The sequence below is a fragment of the Osmerus eperlanus genome, chromosome 4 (genome assembly GCF_963692335.1).
Source record: "Osmerus eperlanus chromosome 4, fOsmEpe2.1, whole genome shotgun sequence".
NCBI classification, from domain to species: domain Eukaryota; kingdom Metazoa; phylum Chordata; class Actinopteri; order Osmeriformes; family Osmeridae; genus Osmerus; species Osmerus eperlanus.
The window spans coordinates 22,484,410-22,504,645 of record NC_085021.1 but is presented as its reverse complement, the minus strand read 5'-3'; the positions used below and the strand labels follow the sequence as shown (position 1 = coordinate 22,504,645).

General features: G+C 48.4%; 4 protein-coding genes and 1 long non-coding RNA gene across 8 annotated transcripts; 4 read left to right on the top strand and 1 right to left on the bottom strand.

The window, feature by feature from the left end:
* LOC134018306 (troponin C, skeletal muscle) lies at nucleotides 1-3,984 on the top strand. The gene is made up of 6 exons (XM_062458198.1): nucleotides 1-136; nucleotides 1,710-1,764; nucleotides 1,912-2,055; nucleotides 2,521-2,635; nucleotides 2,852-2,988; nucleotides 3,783-3,984. Exons 1-6 carry the CDS (start codon nucleotides 134-136, stop codon nucleotides 3,812-3,814), a joined length of 486 nt encoding a protein of 161 aa, XP_062314182.1. The 5' UTR covers nucleotides 1-133; the 3' UTR covers nucleotides 3,815-3,984.
* Nucleotides 3,985-6,675: 2,691 nt separating this feature from the next.
* On the top strand, nucleotides 6,676-9,630 carry tnnc2.2 (troponin C2, fast skeletal type, tandem duplicate 2). The gene is made up of 6 exons (XM_062460346.1): nucleotides 6,676-6,813; nucleotides 7,708-7,759; nucleotides 8,154-8,297; nucleotides 8,612-8,726; nucleotides 8,882-9,018; nucleotides 9,124-9,630. The coding sequence occupies exons 1-6, from the start codon at nucleotides 6,811-6,813 to the stop codon at nucleotides 9,153-9,155; spliced, it is 483 nt and encodes a 160-aa protein (XP_062316330.1). The 5' UTR covers nucleotides 6,676-6,810; the 3' UTR covers nucleotides 9,156-9,630.
* A 581-nt stretch (nucleotides 9,631-10,211) lies between these two features.
* Nucleotides 10,212-11,093, bottom strand: taf13 (TATA-box binding protein associated factor 13). Of its 2 annotated transcripts, XM_062460349.1 has the most exons (3): nucleotides 10,933-11,093; nucleotides 10,428-10,840; nucleotides 10,212-10,378 (listed from the first exon to the last, which is right to left on the bottom strand). In XM_062460349.1, exon 2 carries the CDS (start codon nucleotides 10,837-10,839, stop codon nucleotides 10,465-10,467), a length of 375 nt encoding a protein of 124 aa, XP_062316333.1. In that variant the 5' UTR covers nucleotide 10,840; nucleotides 10,933-11,093; the 3' UTR covers nucleotides 10,212-10,378; nucleotides 10,428-10,464. The 2 variants fall into 2 exon arrangements, with proteins under 2 accessions (XP_062316333.1, XP_062316331.1); XM_062460347.1 differs by having other exon boundaries at nucleotides 10,212-10,840.
* slc35c2 (solute carrier family 35 member C2) lies at nucleotides 11,091-18,599 on the top strand. Of its 3 annotated transcripts, none has more exons than XM_062460329.1 (10): nucleotides 11,091-11,407; nucleotides 11,837-12,035; nucleotides 12,201-12,351; nucleotides 12,807-12,870; nucleotides 13,047-13,119; nucleotides 14,365-14,533; nucleotides 14,819-14,902; nucleotides 15,253-15,428; nucleotides 15,831-16,024; nucleotides 17,684-18,599. In XM_062460329.1, the coding sequence occupies exons 2-10, from the start codon at nucleotides 11,925-11,927 to the stop codon at nucleotides 17,859-17,861; spliced, it is 1,200 nt and encodes a 399-aa protein (XP_062316313.1). In that variant the 5' UTR covers nucleotides 11,091-11,407; nucleotides 11,837-11,924; the 3' UTR covers nucleotides 17,862-18,599. The 3 variants fall into 3 exon arrangements, with proteins under 3 accessions (XP_062316313.1, XP_062316314.1, XP_062316315.1); XM_062460330.1 differs by having other exon boundaries at nucleotides 11,095-11,242; XM_062460331.1 differs by having other exon boundaries at nucleotides 11,095-11,407; nucleotides 15,831-15,960; nucleotides 17,743-18,598.
* Nucleotides 18,600-19,456: 857 nt separating this feature from the next.
* Nucleotides 19,457-20,010, top strand: LOC134019442 (uncharacterized). Its single transcript, XR_009930013.1, has 2 exons — nucleotides 19,457-19,646; nucleotides 19,742-20,010. It is a non-coding gene; the product is annotated as an uncharacterized LOC134019442 (long non-coding RNA).
* The last annotated feature ends 226 nt before the right edge of the window (nucleotides 20,011-20,236 follow it).

Sequence of the window (20,236 nt, the reverse complement as noted above, 5' to 3'; positions counted from 1 at the left end):
ATCCTGGTGATTTTCCCGAGGATGATTTTGGGATGAGGTGTACTTAGGGAGAGGGTGAGGAGCAGGGAGAGCTGTAACCCGCCCTGCACTGGACCACTCTGTCTGTCTGACCTGGGAGAGAGACACTGCCAACATGGTAAGAAGAGAGAGAGAGAGAGAGACAGAGAGAGAGAGAGAGAGAGAGAGAGAGAGAGAGAGAGAGAGAGAGAGAGAGAGAGAAGAGACAGAGAAGAGAGAGAGAGAGAGAGAGAGAGAGAGAGAGAGAGAGAGAGAGAGAGAGAGAGAGAGAAGAGACAGAGAGAGAGAGAGAGAGAGAGAGAGAGAGAGAAGAGACAGAGAAGAGAGAGAGAGAGAAGAGAGAGAGAGAGAGAGAGAGAGAGAGAGAGAGAGAGGGAGAGAGAGAGAGAGAGAGAAAGGTAGAGAGAAAGAGAAGAAAGAGTGGATGAGAGAGAAATTAGGAGAGAGTGGGAAGTGGAGAGAGAGAAAGAGAGATGGAGTAAGAGACGGAGAGAGGATGAAACCATAAAAGAGAGAAAGAATGAGAGAGGGAGAAAAAGTGAGTGAGAGAGAGAGAGAGGGGGGGGGAGAGAAGGAGAGTGCAAGAAAGAAAAGAGAGAGAGAGATACTAAGGATTTGTTATGGCTTGTTGTGTTGATAGGTAAGACTAGATGTGTGTTGATTATTAGTTACAACATACACGCATACACACATACACACATACACACATACACACATACACACATACACACATACACACATACACACATACACACATACACACACTTAAATTCCTAAAATGCAATTATACGTTTAAAAAGGGTATTGTAATTAGTTGTAAACAGTCAGATTATCTGTTGATAGTCTTGAGATTTGTACATATAGAAGTGTCTGTGTATTTATGTGCGTGTATGTGTGTGTACCTGAGTGTGCGTGTGTGTTTTTGGTGTGTGTCACTGTGTGTGCGTGTGTGTGTATGTATGTGTGTGTGTCTCTCTGTGTGTGTGTTTGTGTGGTACTCTGAGCTTCTCCTGAGATAGAGCTAGCGTTTGACCAGTGACCTCTAGCAGTACCTCTCTCTGACCAGGGTGGGTGGCAGTGGAGAGCTTCAAAGGGTCCCTGTCAATCACCCTCACACACACACACATTACCTAACCCAGACACACACATCAGGAACACACATTACCTAACCCAGACTCACACAAACACACACCAGGAATCCCACTTCTTAACGTGTGACGTCACAGTAACAGTCTGTAAGTAGGTAGTAATGTCACAGTAACAGTCTGTAAGTAGATAGTAATGTCACAGTAACAGTCTGTAAGTAGGTAGTAATGTCACAGTAACTGTCTGTAAGTAGATAGTAATGTCACAGTAACAGTCTGTAAGTAGGTAGTAATGTCACAGTAACTGTCTGTAAGTAGGTAGTAATGTCACAGTAACAGTCTGTAAGTAGGTAGTAATGTCACAGTAACAGTCTGTAAGTAGGTAGTAATGTCACAGTAACAGTCTGTAAGTAGGTAGTAATGTCACAGTAAGCCCCCCCTCCTGCCCCCTCCTGCCTCTTCTGCCTCTCCTCCTGCCTCCCTTTCCTGCTTCTCCTCCCTCCCTCCCTCTCCTGCCTCTCCTCCCTCCCTCCCTCTCTTGCCTCTACTCCCTGCCTCTCCTCCCTGCCTCTCCTCCCTGCCTCCCTCTCTTGCCTCTCCTCCCAGCCCACGGACGCCCAAAGTGACGCTCGCTCATTCCTGAGTGAGGAGATGATCACAGGTGAGGAGGGGAGGGAGGTGATGAAAGCTGTAACCTGCAGTAACAGGTGTGATAGCTGAGCGCTGGATCAAACCTGCGAGCATCAGAATGTGATGGAAACAGATGTTTTCTGTGTCCAGTCACTCATGATGAATGTCAACACTCCAGAGTTCCAGGCTGCCTTCGACATGTTCGACACGGATGGTGGCGGTGACATCAGCACCAAGGAGCTGGGTCAGGTGATGAGGATGCTGGGCCAGAACCCATCTAGAGAAGAGCTGGATGCCATCATACTGGAAGTGGATGAGGATGGTGAGATACCAGGGTCATGTGACAGGAAGTGGATGATTGTGTGTGTGTGTGGGTACGTGTCTATGTGTGTATAACCCCCCCTCCCCCTCCTCTCAGCTAGTGGCACCTGTATAACCCCCCCTCCCCCTCCTCTCAGCTAGTGGCACCTGTATAACCCCCCCTCCCCCTCCTCTCAGCTAGTGGCACCTGTATAACCCCCCCTTCCCCCTTCTCTCAGCTAGTGGCAACCTGTATAACCCCCCCCTCCCCCCTCCTCTCAGCTAGTGGCACCTGTATAACCCCCCCTCCCCCTTCCTCTCAGCTAGTGGCACCTGTATAACCCCCCCTCCCCCTCCTCTCAGCTAGTGGCACCTGTATAACCCCCCCTCCCCCTCCTCTCAGCTAGTGGCACCTGTATAACCCCCCCCCTCCCCCTCCTCTCAGCTAGTGGCACCTGTATAACCCCCCCCTCCCCCCTCCTCTCAGCTAGTGGCACCATAGACTTTGAGGAGTTCCTGGTGATGATGGTTCAGCAGCTGAAGGAAGACCAGGCAGGGAAGACTGAGGAAGAGCTTTCAGAAATCTTCCGGGTCTTTGACAAGTACGTCACCCACCCAGGGGGCATCACACACACACCCACACACACCCCCACACACCCCCACACACCCCCACACACCCCCACACACCCCCACACCCCCACACACCCCCACACACCCCCAGACACACACACCCCCCGGCCTCCAGCGCCCGGATGTCGTTAAGAGAAAGAGAGGATGAGCGTGTTGTCAGCTGACGTGGCGGGGGTCGGGGTTCACAGGAACGGAGACGGCTTCATCGACCGGGAGGAGTTTGGGGACATTCTGACCGCAACGGGGGAGCCAATCACAGACGAGGAGGCTGATGAGCTCATGGCTGACTCTGACGTCAACAAAGACGGGAAGATCGATTTTGACGGTGAGACGTACCTTCAGCCCTCTTGACCTCTGACCCTGGGCCTCTACTCAAAACACAGCCCTCTACTCTGATCCATCTCTCTCTCTTTCTTTCTCTCTCTTTCTCTCTCTCTCTCGCTCTCTCTCTCTTTCTCTCTCTCTCTCTGTCCCTCTCTGTCTCTCTCTCTCTCTCTTTCTCTCTCTCTCTCTCCCTCTCTGACTCTCTCTCTCTTTCTCTCTCTCTCCCTCTCTGTCTCTCTCTTTCTCTCTCTCTCTCTCTCTCTCTCTCTTTACGCATTGAGTTTTCATATTATAAACTGGTAGGAAAGATGGAAGAGTTCATTGCTGTGTGGGAAAGGGGTGCTTTATGCACAGTGAAGGTAGCTTTAGTGTAACATTGTAACTACAGGATCTTTTGTTTCTTGTTTTATTGTCTGTAAAATTTGATTTCAGTTTTTGTTTCAATATGAGTAGGCTAAGTAGGATCCAAAATGGTTGTTGTGATGTAACTGGTGGCTAGCTGTCAAAGTCAAAGTACAACTCTCTCTCTCTGTCCCCCCCTCCCTCTCTCTCTCTGTCTCTCTCTCTTTCTCTCTCTCTGTCTCTCTCCCTCTCTCTCTCTGTCTCCCTTCCTCTCTCTCTCTGTCTCTCTCTCTCTCTCTCTCTGTCTCCCTCCCTCCCTCTCTGTCTCCCTTCCTCTCTCTCTCTGTCTCTCTCTCTCTCTGTGTCTCCCTCCCTCCCTCTCTCTGTCTCTCTCTCCCTGTCTCCCACCCTCCCTCTCTCTCTCTGTCTCCCTTCCTCTCTTTCTCTCTGCAGAGTTTCTGAAGATGATGGAGAACGTCCAGTAGAAGAGCAGGACCATCATTCCTAGCAGATCCTGCTTTCCAAAATGTCCTCCTCCGAGATGAAGAAAACACAAGAGATTCAGAATCACCAACCTTACTATCTCCCCCTAACCCTTCCTTCAGAGAAAAGACTAACTGTCATTCAGCTTCCTCTACCACACAGTCCTCTCTTCTTCTCCCCTCCCCTCTTTTCTCCTCTCCTCTCTCCTCCTTCCCCCTCCTCCTCCCCTCCCCTCTTCTCTCCTCTCCTCCCCTCCTTCCCCTCCCCCTCCTCCTATCCTGCCCTGTCCTCTGGTTCTCTCTCCTTACTCCTAACCCTTGAGACATTGTGGGAATGTCTAAAAATATCCAGCAGAACCTTTTAAGACGAAGGAACGTCCCCTCGCCCAGACTGCCCCCCCAGCTGCCCTCCAGCACCTGCTGCTACGCAGGGCTCAGGAAACTCTACACCCTCACCCCCTCACCCTCCCCTCACCCCCCTTCACACCCTGCCCTCCCCCTGTACAGAACTTCCTAAATAAACCCTCCTAGATCTGTCAGCTGCTCTGCTTCTCTTGGTGTGCTCTGCTGCCGGAGGGCATCCTATACTCATCCTATCTTCCTGTAACACTGGGTCAACACACACACTCATACACACATACACTCACACACACGCACACACACACACACACACTCACTCACTTACTCACACACACACACTCACACACATTCACTCACTCACACACTTACACACTCACACACACTTACAAGCACATATCCATACACACACACTCACAAGCACATATCCACACACACTCACTAAAGAGAGAGAGCCGTGACTGTCCGGCCTCAGAGGCCGCTCTCCCTGCTCGTCCCTCACTCTCCGACGGAGCAGGTGACGGGTCTCCACGGTAACCTACAGGTCCAGCATGAACGTGAGCCCGACCTCGGTTCCCACGGTGACGGACACAGCCCAAGCCCAACACCAGTCCCCAGACGATCTTCTCTCTTAGCAGAACAACCGCCTGCCCTCAAGTATATAGTCCTCCATCCATACCCTCCCCCACCTCTCCCCCTCCTCACCCACCTGTAGTCACATCCCTCCCCCATCCCAGGAACCTCCCTCTATATAAGGAGCCAGGTTCTGTTTATACGTGGCTGAGAGGGGGGGGGGAGCGGGCGGGAAGAGGAGGGGTCTCAGTCTACCTCCTGCAGTCTCCTGCTATTCAGGGCACAGTGGAGTAGGGGGTGGGGGGAGGAGGGGGAGGATGGGGAGTGCAGAGCTTTTCTCACAGCATTTTTCTCCAGGGTTAAAGTTACACCCCCCCCCCCCCCTCCCCCCCACAGGCTGCACAACTCACTAATAACCCCCTCACACACACACACACACAGAAACACACACACAATACTCTCAGCCCACCTACCTAAACACTCTAGTTTAGCCCCCCACACCCCACACATTCACCCCCCACCTCAACTCTTCCTTCAGCATAAAACATTATGCAGAACACTGCCGCAGTTTGAAACAGAAACACAGAGAACACAGGAGAGCCACATCCCTGGGTTCCACCCTGAGTTTTTCCTGGGTTCCACATGGGTTCCGCCCTGAGTTTTATCTGGGTTCCACATGGGTTCCGCCCTGAGTTTTATCTGGGTTCCACATGGGTTGCACCCTGAGTTTTATCTGGGTTCCACATGGGTTCCACTCTGAGTTTTATCTGGGTTCCACATGGGTTCCAGAATGAGTTTTATCTGGGTTCCACATGGGTTGCACCCCGAGTTTTATCTGGGTTCCACATGGGTTCCACTCTGAGTTTTATCTGGGTTCCACATGGGTTCCAGAATGAGTTTTATCTGGGTTCCACATGTGTTCCAGAATGAGTTTTATCTGGGTTCCACATGGGTTCCACCCTGAGTTTTATCTGGGTTCCACATGGGTTGCACTCTGAGTTTTATCTGGGTTCCACATGAGTTCCACCCTGAGTTTTATCTGGGTTCCACATGGGTTCCGCCCTGAGTTTTATCTGGGTTCCACATGGGTTGCACCCTGAGTTTTATCTGGGTTCCACATGGGTTCCACTCTGAGTTTTATCTGGGTTCCACATGGGTTCCAGAATGAGTTTTATCTGGGTTCCACATGGGTTGCACCCCGAGTTTTATCTGGGTTCCACATGGGTTCCACTCTGAGTTTTATCTGGGTTCCACATGGGTTCCAGAATGAGTTTTATCTGGGTTCCACATGGGTTCCAGAATGAGTTTTATCTGGGTTCCACATGGGTTCCACCCTGAGTTTTATCTGGGTTCCACGTGGGTTGCACTCTGAGTTTTATCTGGGTTCCACATGAGTTCCACCCTGAGTTTTATCTGGGTTCCACATGAGTTCCACCCTGAGTTTTATCTGGGTTCCACATGAGTTCCACCCTGAGTTGTATCTGGGTTGGACATGGGTTCCACAAGGGGTCTCATTTACGATCTTGGATTGAAAGCCTGATATTAATTGGTAATTGAAGCATCAATTGTTGGAGACCATTGTCAATTTCAGCAACAAAGAAGAAGTGCATGATATTAAAGATTGTTCCTGTCCCCTGCTAGTAACATGCTAGTACACTAGTGCACATCTGCATGCCTGCTATGCGTTAGTTGCTAAATTATTTATGTATAAATTAACTCGACATTACAACAACAGTGCTGCGCAGTAGTTTACTGGGTCCTAAACACGGAAGTTTAACATTCGACTCAGATGCTGAGATTATTTTACTCTACGAGTTGTCTGCGTCTTCGAGGCTGAGTCGAGCCGTTCTCTCCAGGTCGCTATTGGCTTGTTGGGTCCCAGAACCCTAAAAGTTCAAGAATCTAATTCTGGAGTCCTGAGCGCCAGGGGGCGTGTCTCCGGTGACCGGTTTAAAGTGTCTCTGAACTCTGTCTTCAGGTCTAGTCTTTCTGTTGGGGTGCACGCGGATTGACCACTCTTTTTGGGGCTTATTTTCCGTGGATATTTGGGGGAAGGCTAATCCGCAACCATGGTAAGACCAATCAACAGCACACGGTCAATTAAACTATATGATGACCACACGTTAGCGTTTGACAATATGAATTGATAATTGCATCGTAAAAGAAAATCGAAATTAGATTTTTAATTGGTTAGAATAAATCTGTTGAGAGCGTGTTGATGGCAGTGTCCAATATGACATTAATGAATTGCAAAACAATAGCCTACGCCATACCTTTCATTCATAGTCATAATTTAAAGTCCATAGACTTTTTAAAACATGATTGCGATGCTCGTTTTAAGGTCACCTGGAAAATTCTGATAAAAAATATAATTTCTAATATAAATGATTCGACTACAGAAACATACCTAGAATTATATTGTAGCCTAACCTGTTCATTGGACTCGGCTACATTTAGAACGTCGCGATTGTTTCCACAAAGTATAGTGTAGGTATAAGTGTAGGTGTTCAAGGGGTGCGTGAGAGGCGAGGGCGTGCACACAGGACCAAAAAGGGAGCACGTCGTTTCGTTCCCGGGATTGCGCTTAGACTACACATTCCACGGGGTTGCATGTCTGCATGGCCATATTGAGAAAGGCCCAAGACGGCGAGCCGTAAATAGACTGTGTTGTTTTCACCTGGTCCCAGAGCTGTTGTACCACGAGCCGTTTGTCGAGTATCACTATGACAGATCAGTGCACGCACGCCTAAAGTTTTCGCGCAACCATTTCCCGTTAACGCCGCACAGATCCGCACCGGCGCATCAATGGTGACATCTGTGACGAGTAGATATGATGCGCCACAATGTTCAGCCGTATCAACATGAACACGTTTGTTCTTCTTCTGTGGTGACTCTAGGCTTGTAGGACAGAGAAAGCTAGAGTCATGTTGTGTTTTCTGACTTGACCGTGTGTGCCTCCTCTTCAGACTGACGCGCAACAAGAGGCTCGCTCCTACCTGAGCGAGGAGATGCTGAACGGTGAGTAGGCCTCAACATGACGTCACATTACAACACATTTAGCTCTCAAAAATAGAACATTATTCTAATCCTAAACAATTATTATAATATGGTGTATATAACACTATCGTTTACATTATAATTAACATATAGGCTCATTCATTCATTGTGATTAGTTTTAAATGTTATTCATTTAGCAGACGCTTTTATCCAAAGCGACACACAAAAGGTGTGTAGACGTGTGAAGTAGACATCAAAAAACTTAGGATCAGAAGAACAGCAGCCTGTTTTGTTAGTCAGGAAACGCTCTGTATGTACCAGACACAGAGCATAAACACTCCACATAAACTGAATGGTTCCCAGATAACAATACTCCATGAAAGAAATATTCTTATCATAAATCTTGTCGCTCCAGAGTTCAAGGCTGCCTTCGACATGTTCGACACGGACGGTGGCGGTGACATCAGCACCAAGGAGCTGGGTCAGGTGATGAGGATGCTGGGCCAGAACCCCACAAGAGAGGAGCTGGACGAAATCATCGAGGAGGTCGATGAGGACGGTGAGCTACGGATAAATCAACACTTAGTGTTATAACAATAATAATTATGATGCATTCATTTAACAGAGGCCTTAATCCAAAACGAAGGGGGGTATTTCAACATGTCATCATCTAGTTACCCCCCCCCCCCCCCCCTCTCCCCATCAGTGACAATCACTATGTAGCTGCCATATATGTTAATTGCGCCAATTGGGTATGCTCAGGAGCGAAGTAGGCGCAGAACATGGCGCGCGAATCCAGGTGGGCCTGTTCCTTCCTGGGAAGGCGTACCTGTCTACCTGTCGCAGGTGTACTGATGTGAACTTGTGCCTCAGGTAGCGGCAGCATCGACTTCGAGGAGTTCTTGGTCATGATGGTGAGACTCCTAAAGGAAGACGAGGCTGGCAAGAGCGAGGACGAGTTGGCGGAATGTTTCCGTGTGTTCGACAAGTACGTAATTTACCCGACTGTTAGAGTGAAGGGGAGGGGGATGTTTGGGTTTGTGTGCGTGTGTGTGTGTGCGTGTGTGTATGTGTGTGTGGGTCTTCTTCTACACTTGAATTCTAGAATACCATTCCAACAGTGTGGATTACTGTTGATTACAGGAACGCCGACGGTTACATCGACAGAGAAGAGTTCGCCATCATTATCCGCAGCACAGGCGAGCAGATTTCAGAGGAGGAGATCGACGAGCTGCTGAAGGATGGTGACAAGAACTCTGACGGCATGCTGGACTTTGACGGTAGGACGTCACGCGGACCGGTTGCCTTCGCCTAATGCTGTGGCTCAAAAGGGTATAAATTCAACTTGATTCATTTTTCTAACCGCCGATATATCCCTCTTTCAGAATTCCTCAAGATGATGGAGAATGTGCAGTAAAACAGAGACTCGTGGACATTCCTCCCTCCCCTCTGACTAGCCTATCTGATCTCAAAATGACCCACGAAAACGTCCCCATCCTCCGCTTCATACAGCCAACCTGTGCCTCTCCACCCTCCATCCATGACTAGACGTCCCCCCTAGACGCTCCTAGCGTGGGTTTCTTGGGCACGTCACCCAGGTGTTTGTGTAAGTGCCGGCCATGGAGGCCACAACTGCTGCTCTTTCACCCCCGAATCAGAAGAGCTCGCGCGGGGGGGAGGGGGGTGAAATTCTGCGCGCACCTTCACAAGCCTGGCACAGCGCGTAGACCGTCACCAACTGTCAGTCACCCGTTCACTGTACAAACAAAACCGTTGCTTTAAGAAAGATAATAAATGAATAAACACATGCCCACGTGTAGTTCGTCTGACATATTCATGGTCTCTGTACGCGCTTGTCTAGCGGAACATCAATAAAATATTTCTTTTCTTTTTTTTCTATTTTTCCTTGACCCACATTTATCTTGTCTGTATCATTGCTATACCTTTCCAGGAATACGTCATAAATCACCCACTATTATCTTTAGTAGGTACAGCAGCTGCCCTTGCTAAGTAAGTGTTGGATTCAGTATACGCATACAATTTGGATAAAACCTGTAATAACAACACAAGTTTGTATCAGTGAGCTATTGTGAGGTTGTCTCAAGTGACGCAACTTTAGTGGTTGTGTCAGAAAAGCCAGAAGGTAATATGCATTGAAAGCTGTAGGATGACAATGTGCGACTCTCTGGTCTGCTGAATAGTGTGGCTCTAGCTGGCGCTTAATGATGACATTAATGAACTCAAGAGACTGAAAGCATAAATTAAAACTAAGATCTTTATGGCTCATGGTCATGTTTTATTATGGTGTAGGCTAGCCTACTACACAGGACGCAAATACAGTAGCCTATATCGATATATCTGTACAGTCTATATCTTCCTAATGGCAGATGACCAAATAAAGTCTGACAACCACAGCATTAGGCAGGTAACAGCAACACCATTAAAACTGAGGGGGAGATCAATCACAGACGTATAAAAACAGCTAACTTTAATACAGAAATGTAAAGAAGCCACAAAAAGCCAATTCTGAATGAACAGCGGACAAATCACAACAAAGGAAAGAAAAGGGTCGTTGTTGAAAAACATGGCCAGGTTGGCCTTGTGGAGTTTCTGCAGTAGATTAGAGGCAGTTAATAACATGTGAAACCCCTCCAAAACAGAACAGCATTGTGACATTTGTCTTTTACAGACAATCTAGACGTCGTAATGTTCATATCGAGCCCAAATCAAGAGCCATAATTAGCTTCGTCAAAGGCTTTGCGTGCCCTCTTAAGTTCCTCGTTCATGGTCAGCAGATCCTTCACTCGGGCGAACTTCCTCGGGTCTTTCCGGATGAGGAAAACAATGTCTTCGACCTGGACGCGACCCTGGCGACCTATAGACATGGCTTTATGGGTCATCTCCGTGATAAACTCGATTACAAGGTCTTCAAGAATGTCCACTGATTCGGTGTACGGATTCTGATCGTCTCCAAACCCGTACATCATGCAGCGAAGCTCCTTGGAGAAAAGACGCTTTCTCTTCCCGTGTCCTCCATCGGCGCCACAGGACCCCTCGTCCAGTTCCTCGTCGAATCCAGGCTCGTCTTCCTCATCCGCCATTCTGTCAAAAAGGAAACTAGTTCAGAAACAACAAAACAATATAAACGTTTTATGTTATCACTGGTAATAGAAATAACAAATACAGAAGACTACCTCGAAAAAGGTAAAGCTGCGAGCACAACACTACACCGTTTATGTTTGAAGACTTCCGCTTTCTCTTCTTCTATGGTCACCAACGCGCTAGTCTGACAGAAGGGCAGAAGGAAATACTGCCCCCTAGTCAGGTCCACTTCAGTTCACAGTGACAACAGTTTGTGTTGCCTAATCAACGCAGGTGCTTCTGCCACGCCGAACGAGTGTTCATAGGGCACAGTACAGCTGTGCGAGGAGACGCCTTTGTATACAACTCGGACATGTACTCATGAATCCTGAAGCTGTGTCTTTGCCGTGATTTCGTGCATAGGTTGGTAAACAGCCAACTACCGCCTTTGTTTAAAGACAGACACAACTTCACATTTGAGCTGGTAGACTGGACTGGCTATCGCGTCTTCACACCAGCTAACTACGTAGAATGCTAGACTAGCGAGGAAACCCCGTCCAACTCTACGGTGGGCTTGCAGCCAGTTGGGTAAGTCCAGCTGGGGCGTCGGTTACAAAACGAATATTTGATATAGATAAAATTGGTGAGTGGTGGCTCCCTAGCAACGTAGCTAGACTAAAGTTATGTGCGAAACGTGGCTAGCTCCTAGCATCGAGGAACCAAAACTAGGACCCTCAAACTCGAAGCTACGCACGTTTTCTTGACAGCATCCCGTACAGTAGTAGTTACCAGAGTTGGTTTAGAGAGGGAAATGTCGTTTTGTTTACTGTATTTAGCTCTTTGTTCGTTCATAATCCACAGGCCGATTTTCAAAGGTTTTATCATTGCAGCAATGCTCTTATCAAGTTCGAGGACACAAACTTCTCTGATCACTGACCGTGCGCTCGCGACGTTACAGTGACGTTTCACGCCAGCTAGATCGGTTTGAACAATTCTGACAGCTTCCCCGTTCTTCAGGTAACCATGGCACCTGGACCACCACCCCCGAGCTCCGGTATGGAGCTAGTTACCTCGCAGTAGCAGCTACCGGTCAGGCTTGGGCGCCATGCCGTGCCCCGTCCAGCTCATGTGCCGCGCTGTGCGCACTGTTGGCCTGGTCCTGTTTTATTACGTCTTCTCTATAGGAATAACTTTCTACAACAAATGGCTAATGAAGGTAAGTCACGAAGAGTTCAGCAGAAAACACATCAGCGGTCAAGTCTTGTTTAGAATGCAAAGTACAGCTGCAAGTAACTCGGTTCCTTTTGATTCTCTCTCTCTCTCTCTCTCTCTCTCTCTCTCTCTCTCTCTCTCTCTCTCTCTCTCTCTCTCCCTCCCTCAGGGTTTCCACTTCCCTCTCTTCATGACCCTGGTCCATCTCAGCATCATCTTCAGCCTGTCTGCGCTGTCCCGCTGGGCGCTGCAGTGCTGGACAGGCAAGCCCAGAGTCGTGCTCAGCTGGGCCGACTACATCTTCAAAGTGGCCCCCACTGGTGGGTGGGTGTGTGGAGGAGTAGGGGTGAAAGTTCACTATCTAAAGCTTGTGTTTAGCAACCATGTTGTAGAGAGAGAGAGAGAGAGACTTCTCAGAGATAACATGTCAACTCAGAGACAGGGCTGAGAGGAGCCATGGCAACGTCTTATCTGTCTCTCTCTCTGGACAGAAGCAGGCTGAAGTCCAGGTAGATTGTCAGACATTTCTTTAAGTAAAGTTAGCTAGGGTCTGTTCCAAACCAAACTCCTAGACCCTACTTCCTGGGGGATGAGGTCTGGGGGATGAGGTCTGGGGGATGAGGTCTGGGGGATGAGGTCTGGGGGATGAGGTCTGGGGGATGAGGTCTGGGGGATGAGGTCTGGGGGATGAGGTCTGGGGGATGAGGTCTGGGGGATGAGGTCTGGGGGATGAGGTCTGAGGGATGAGGTGAAGCTTTTGTTCTCTCGTCTGCAGCTTTGGCAACCGCCCTGGACATCGGTCTATCTAACTGGAGCTTCCTCTTCATCACCATCAGCCTGTGAGTGTGTGAGTGTGTGTGTGTGTGTGTGGAAGAGTTTTCCCCTACCTTCTTAGTTTATGCCTGTGTCTGAGTGATTAGATGGTGTATTTGTGATGTCTGTGATTTTAGTGTGTTTAAACTACAAAGTGTTATGCTTGTCTGCATCTTGCATGCCATTTCACCCGGCGCTCCAGGTACACCATGACCAAGTCCTCTGCTGTTCTCTTCATCCTCTTCTTCTCTCTCATCTTCAAGCTGGAAGAACCGGTAAGTGACATGTCTGTAAGCCAATCAGAAGCTGTGTCTCCCTCTGAACCAATTACAAGCTGTGTCTCCCTCTGAGCCAATCACAAGCTGTGTCTCCCTCTGAGCCAATCACAAGCTGTGTCTCAATCTGAGCAAATCACAAGCTGTGTCTCAATCTGAGCCAATCACAAGCTGTGTCTCAATCTGAGCCAATCACAAGCTGTGTCTCAATCTGAGACAATCACAAGCTGTGTCTCTCCTCTGTCCTCTTGTGAGATATTAACAGTAACCATGGAAAGCACAGGATGAAGAATGTTAGTTAGGCAACAGAGATCATCGTGCTTAGTTACCAGCCGAAACAACATCAGTAGTACACCTGTATATCTCTCTCTCGTCACCTGTATCACAGCCAACTTTCAACTTCAGCTAGTTTTTTTTTTTTTTTTTCCCAGAAACTGGATTTCGACTTGTATCATGACAAATTAAGTAATGCAGGATTGGTTTATTTGACTGCGCTGCAGGACAGACTGTAGGCAGAGTGGCAAGGACAAGTCCTGCAGTTTGACATACAGAAAGTAGATTCCAGGCCTCGCCGTGGAACCACCGATGACAGATCCTGACTGGTCTTTGAGGTGTGTGGCTGCTCTTAGGCCACACTAAGAACCAGGTCTCTGAGGTCTGGGGCTGCTCTTCACACTAAGAACCGCGTTCTGGTTCTTAATGATCCTTCAGCTTCCTACTCGCACAATTACACAGCTTCTGGTGTGGCATGTGCCGTTTAGCTCTGCATGGTTCCTGTCTCGCTTCCGGCCGTCCCTTCCCCCTGACAGAGCGTACGCTGCTGGTGGGCCGTTCAGCGTGTTGTTAAGCTCTGCGTGGGTCCTCTCCTGTGTCCTGAGAGTGTTTTGTCTACCTATTTACGTTTAAATGTAATTTTGACCCAAGTATTGAAAGTTCTGCTGTGTTTTTGTAACCATACATTAGGCAAGGTGTGTGTGTGTGTGTGCGCGTGTGTGTGTAATAAATATATATTTATAGGGAGTCAGGTGGCTGAGCGGTTAGGGAGTTGGGCTAGTAATCAGAAGGTTGCCAGTTCGATTCCCGGCTGTGCCAAATGACGTTGTGTCCTTGGGCAAGGCACTTCACCCTACTTGCCTCGGGGGGGTATGTCCCTGTACTTACTGTAAGTCGCTCTGGATAAGAGCGTCTGCTAAATGACTAAATGTAAATGTAAATATATTCTCCTCTCGTTCTCTCGTTCTCCAGAACCCGTTCCTGGTGGTGGTGGTTCTGCTGATAGCCAGTGGGCTCTTCATGTTCACGTTTGAGTCGACCCAGTTCAACCTACAGGGCTTCATCATGGTGCTGCTCGCCTCCTTCATTGGGGGAATCCGCTGGACCCTCACACAGCTGCTCATGCAGAAAGCAGAGCTGGGTGGGTTCTGGTGCCTGGTTATGTGTGTGTGTGGTGTGTGTGCTTAGCCCTATTTACGAGCAATGTCTCAAGGCTGCGTGTGTGTGTGTGTGTTCTGTCAGGAATAAGTGTTGGTTTCACTGGATAATAGTCTGGAGTTTAAGAAATGTTTCATGATTTGTGATCGTTGTTCTGAACTTCAGTGTCAATAAAAACTCCTCTCTTTCTCCCCCTGCTAACTCTTTCTCTCTTACCTCCCCCCTCTCTGAACCCCCCCTCCCCCCTCTCTCCCCTTCCCCCCCCCAGGCCTACAGAACCCTATAGACACCATGTACCACCTGCAGCCTCTCATGTTCCTGGGCCTCTTCCCCCTCTTCCTCTACAACGAAGGTTAGTCTTCCTTCTCCCTCTTTTGCTCCCCCTCCTCTACCTCCTCCTCCTCCCTCTACCTCCTCTTCCTCCCTCTACCTCTTCCTCCCTCTCCTCCTCTTCCCTCTCCTCTTCCTCCCTCTCCTCCCTCTCCTCTCTGTGTTTTTCAGCCTCTGTCACCAGCCCCTCAGTGTTTATTCTGAGTCTGGCTCTGTTCTTTTATGGGATTTGTAAATAGTCTCTGACCATATTATTCTTTACTTGTGTCTCCTTCCCATCTCTCTATCTCTCCCTCCCTCCTGCCTGTCTACCTGTCTCTCCCTCCCTCTTGCCTGTCTCTCTCTCCCTCCGTCTTGCCTGTCTGTGTGCAGGGCTGACTCTGACCATGTCGGAGAAGCTGTTCCGTGTGTCGGAGCTGCGCCCCCTGCTGTCCTCCCTGCTCCTGCTGTGTGTGGGCGGCTCCCTGGCGTTCGGCCTTGGCTTCTCAGAGTTCCTGCTGGTCTCACGCACCTCCAGCCTTACGCTGTCCATCGCTGGGATCTTCAAGGTAAACACACAGCTCTCTCTTTCATTTAACCTGTCTTTCTCTGTTTCTCTTTCTTCACCTCTATAGCAGTGCTTTTTCTCAATCCCTTTTTTTTTCTCTAACTTTTTCCATCTTACTTCCTTGCCATGGCACCATTCAATTTCCGTCTGCGATCCTTCCTTGCCCCTCTGCAGGAGGTGCTCACAGTATGGCACAAGGACCAATGGGGCGTCTATGTATATATGTCTATGGTGCTCACAGTATGGCACAAGGACCAATGGGGCGTCTATGTATATATGTCTATGGTGCTCACAGTATGGCACAAGGACCAATGGGGCGTCTATGTATATATGTCTATGGTGCTCACAGTATGGCACCGTGTCATTTCCTTCTGACATCCTTGTGTGACTCCTCCCCCTGCAGGAGGTGTGCACTCTGCTGCTGGCGGCGAGGCTGATGGGAGACCGCATGAGCAGCATCAACTGGCTGGGCTTCGCTGTGTGTCTGTCCGGCATCTCTCTGCACGTGGGCCTCAAGACCTACTACTCTAGGGGTAGGTGGCCCCCTAGGGGCCTGACTGGGCCACCTGAACTGAGACTGTGTACGTGGTTTATTGGGTGTGCTTTGCCTTCGGCAAGGGCACAACCTTTGTTCTCTCACGTATATATTATTATTTATTTATTTATTTTTGCCCGCCTAAAACTCAGTCAATATTTGGCCTACATAGACAACCTAGGTGTCAAAAGTTTCGTCTTGGTAGCGATTGAGTTGCTTCTATTGGGATTTACGTTCCGTTGCATGGTTTAGGCTGAAGTTAAGTTTTTGTGGTGAAAAGTGAAGCTAACGGTGGATAATTTGCTAGCCACAGTCACTGACGTTACTAACGTCACTACGTCACTAACTTCACGAAAACACGCGTGACTACCTGTAGCAGAACATTCGTTTCGCATCTGTTAACTTGGGGGATAGCTAGGCTAACTATAGCTTTACTGCAAGGCAGCTGCAGAAACACCACAAGCAAAGAGGCCAGGGTGATAACTATTTACTCATTTTACTTTGTGATGTGAAACACAATTGTGAAATGTAATGTACAATATTAGCTGGTATTATTAAGGAAGTAGGCCCACATCTAGTTTCGGAAACGGTAGTCTACTATTTCACTGAAGCATTAGCATGACATTAGCCTCTGTTGCCCGGGCAACACATACTACAGTGGTCTATGATACATCTGTTTTCAATCGTTAAAAAAAACATTCCTCACAAATACATTTTCGTTGTAGGATTTATTATGACATTACATTACAAGTAAACGATTTGTTGGTGAAATTATAATTCCCTGTGGTTTCAATCCAGTGTATCACTGCAACGCTGTAGCCTACGCGAGACACTACAAAAACATCTACACAGCTGTTTAGGAAGTCAAACGCGACAGAACATGTTCGGCACTCCCCTTACTTAACTAAATCAAAAGTCTATCTAACTACTAACCTGAACTTCATTGCCACAGCCTAAACTTTGTCAATCTGTTCATGAAAATAATTAATTTCAGCCTAAACCGTACAACGGAACGTTAAATCCAATTCAACCAACGCAATCGCTACCAAGACGAACACAGCAGTAGTCTAGTACTGTACTGTAGTAGTAGAATTTACCGGGGCAGCTTCTCCACACAGGGCTATATCGCATTTTGCGTTGTTACTGACAATGATCGCTACCAGCGAGCTTTTTATGAATGAGCGATTTTCCACTAAATAAATGTCAAGCTTATTTACGTTTTGGGGGGCATATTTTCAGTTAGCAGATGGTACAGTACTGTTTGAATCGCGATTCCATCTTCTACTGCCGGTAATGTCGTAGAATAATCTTCAAAGGGGGTTCTTTATTAATGAATGAATGCAATGAGTAGGCTAAATGCATGAAAATATCATGAGAAGGGAAAAACTTAAAATGACGTTTAAGTCATAGAGATTAGGTCAATTTTTACACCGGTCTGCCAAATGTATTCGTTTTGATTCAACGATGAGGCTGCCTCTTGCAGGGGAAATGAGAAGACATCTATTTCATTCTACACTTCACTCGTATTTTGAGTTGTAAATGAGCAGCAAAAAAAATGCTTTTAAATCTATGTAATCTTTATAAATAATAAGTATGCATTTTTATATAAAATATACAGAAATATCAGTTTTAAAAATGTCATTAAAAAACGGACCCCTGTGCAACCGACGCAAGCAAGCACACCCTACAATTTCCCCAGAAATTGTACCCTCTCTAGTTAGTAATGGGATGGCTGTTGTTGATGCTGTTGTTTATTTATTTCTGGTTATGTACCCTCCAGGTAAAGGCCACTTGTTGAGAGCGCTGGCCAGTAAGAGCAGTCCTGATCCTAACCCTGATCTAGAGCTTCCTCTGTTGAGGAGCGAGGAGGAGGAAGAGGAGGATGAGATTCACCACTGAATCATAGGAGCAGAATTAACCGACCGTCTGACTGACTGGTTTAATGACTGGTTCAATGACTGACTGACTGGTTTAATGACTGACTAAGTGGTTCAATTACTGGTTCAATGACTGACTGACTGGTTTAATGACTGACTAACTGGTTTAATGACTGCCTGACTGACTGGTTCTATGACTGCCTAACTGGCTGGACTTCAGGTTGCAGAGAAGACTGATGTTATCAGAGATCCTCTCCAGGTCCTGACCTCTTGTAGCACTCTGGGATTCTGGTCTTCCTGTTTTCCTGTACAGCCCCTGTGCCTTCTAACCCTGCCCGTCAACACACGCCTCAGGACCAGCAGCACAACCAAACACCTCTCCCTGAACCGGTGAAGCGGTCACCGTGGTAACGACATCCCCGTGGCAACGACCCACGGTGTTATAATCACGTGGTGTGTATATGTAACAGGAGCTCTACTGTCTTCATCTCTGGTAAACAGCCCAATATCAAACCCAACTGGCTGGTGCACAGACACCAGTATTGTGGTCCAGTATGAAGCTGTGGGCATGATGACCTATAGCCCCCCCCGGACCTCCAGAGTGGGGGCACAGCTGCACCCCTGGTACCCATGCCAACATACCCAGTTGCTGCTCCTAATATTTTGCACCTTCTCTGGAGGGTTCTAAGTGTTCATGTTCAGGTTGGAGGGTTGGGTGGTGCTAGGCCTGGGCTACAGTGTTGGGTTGGAGGGTTGGGTGGTGCTAGGCCTGGGCTACAGTGTTGGGTTGGAGGGTTGGGTGGTGCTAGGCCTGGGCTACAGTGTTGGGTTGGAGGGTTGGGTGGTGCTAGGCCTGGGCTACAGTGTTGGGTTGGAGGGTTGGGTGGTGCTAGGCCTGGGCTACAGTGTTGGTGTTGGAGGGTTGTGTGGTGCTAGGCCTGGGCTACAGTGTTGGTGTTGGAGGGTTGGGTGGTGCTAGGCCTGGGCTACAGTGTTGGTGTTGGAGGGTTGGGTGGTGCTAGGCCTGGGCTACAGTGTTGGTGTTGGAGGGTTGTGTGGTGCTAGGCCTGGGCTACAGTGTTGGGTTGGAGGGTTGGGTGGTGCTAGGCCTGGGCTACAGTGTTGGGTTGGAGGGTTGGGTGGTGCTAGGCCTGGGCTACAGTGTTGGGTTGGAGGGTTGTGTGGTGCTAGGCCTGGGCTACAGTGTTGGGTTGGAGGGTTGGGTGGTGCTAGGCCTGGGCTACAGTGTTGGGTTGGAGGGTTGGGTGGTGCTAGGCCTGGGCTACAGTGTTGGGTTGGAGGGTTGTGTGGTGCTAGGCCTGGGCTACAGTGTTGGTGTTGGAGGGTTGTGTGGTGCTAGGCCTGGGCTACAGTGTTGGTGTTGGAGGGTTGGGTGGTGCTAGGCCTGGGCTACAGTGTTGGTGTTGGAGGGTTGGGTGGTGCTAGGCCTGGGCTACAGTGTTGGTGTTGGAGGGTTGTGTGGTGCTAGGCCTGGGCTACAGTGTTGGGTTGGAGGGTTGGGTGGTGCTAGGCCTGGGCTACAGTGTTGGTGTTGGAGGGTTGGGTGGTGCTAGGCCTGGGCTACAGTGTTGGGTTGGAGGGTTGGGTGGTGCTAGGCCTGGGCTACAGTGTTGGTGTTGGAGGGTTGGGTGGTGCTAGGCCTGGGCTACAGTGTTGGTGTTGGAGGGTTGGGTGGTGCTAGGCCTGGGCTACAGTGTTGGTGTTGGAGGGTTGGGTGGTGCTAGGCCTGGGCTACAGTGTTGGTGTTGGAGGGTTGGGTGGTGCTAGGTCTGGGCTACAGTGTTGGGTTGGAGGGTTGGGTGGTGCTAGGTCTGGGCTACAATGTTGGGTTGTATTTCCTCTGTGTGTATCAGTTTGGGGTGAATACGTTGTCATGGTGAGGTGCTAGGAGACGTACGGTGTGACAGGGACCTATGGAGTGCCACTTGTTTACTTCCTTGACAGAGGACCACTAGTATTCAAGATCATGGATGCGTTGTTTTTTTGTCGACATGGTAACACATTGTGATTTGTAAACTATTTAAGTACAAATGATTTAGTTTGGAAGGACAAGATTTAATAAGATATTGTTTGTGAAAATGACATTGGAATAAAATGGAGTTGTTTAATAACGGTTATGATCATTAAAGAATTGAAATGAGTAGGCTACATTTATTTTACATCGGCTAGCCCAGTGTCGATTTTAGACTCTTTAGGGGTGGTCAAGCACACCTAAATTTCATCTCAGCACCCCTAAAAATTATAATAATAAAAAAATTGAATTATTATTGTTTATCATTTTATGCTGGTAATTCATTAAGAAAGGGACTTTCTTAGTTTTCTCGTTCATTCAATATTTTGCATAATAATAAATAAATGTATTAACTGTTATCCAGT

Excerpts from the sequence above, each read along its gene's own strand:
- LOC134018306 (XM_062458198.1), top strand. Across the intron at positions 2,056-2,520 it reads ACTGGAAGTGGATGAGGATG|CTAGTGGCACCATAGACTTT; the intron begins GTGAGATACCAG and ends CCCTCCTCTCAG. Across the intron at positions 2,989-3,782 it reads CGGGAAGATCGATTTTGACG|AGTTTCTGAAGATGATGGAG; the intron begins GTGAGACGTACC and ends TTCTCTCTGCAG.
- tnnc2.2 (XM_062460346.1), top strand. Across the intron at positions 8,727-8,881 it reads TGTTTCCGTGTGTTCGACAA|GAACGCCGACGGTTACATCG; the intron begins GTACGTAATTTA and ends TGTTGATTACAG. Across the intron at positions 9,019-9,123 it reads CGGCATGCTGGACTTTGACG|AATTCCTCAAGATGATGGAG; the intron begins GTAGGACGTCAC and ends TCCCTCTTTCAG.
- taf13 (XM_062460347.1), bottom strand. The coding sequence starts at position 10,839 with ATGGCGGATGAGGAAGACGAGCCTGGATTCGACGAGGAACTGGACGAG.
- slc35c2 (XM_062460329.1), top strand. The coding sequence starts at position 11,925 with ATGCCGTGCCCCGTCCAGCTCATGTGCCGCGCTGTGCGCACTGTTGGC. Across the intron at positions 12,352-12,806 it reads CTTCAAAGTGGCCCCCACTG|CTTTGGCAACCGCCCTGGAC; the intron begins GTGGGTGGGTGT and ends TCTCGTCTGCAG. Across the intron at positions 15,429-15,830 it reads CCATCGCTGGGATCTTCAAG|GAGGTGTGCACTCTGCTGCT; the intron begins GTAAACACACAG and ends CTCCCCCTGCAG.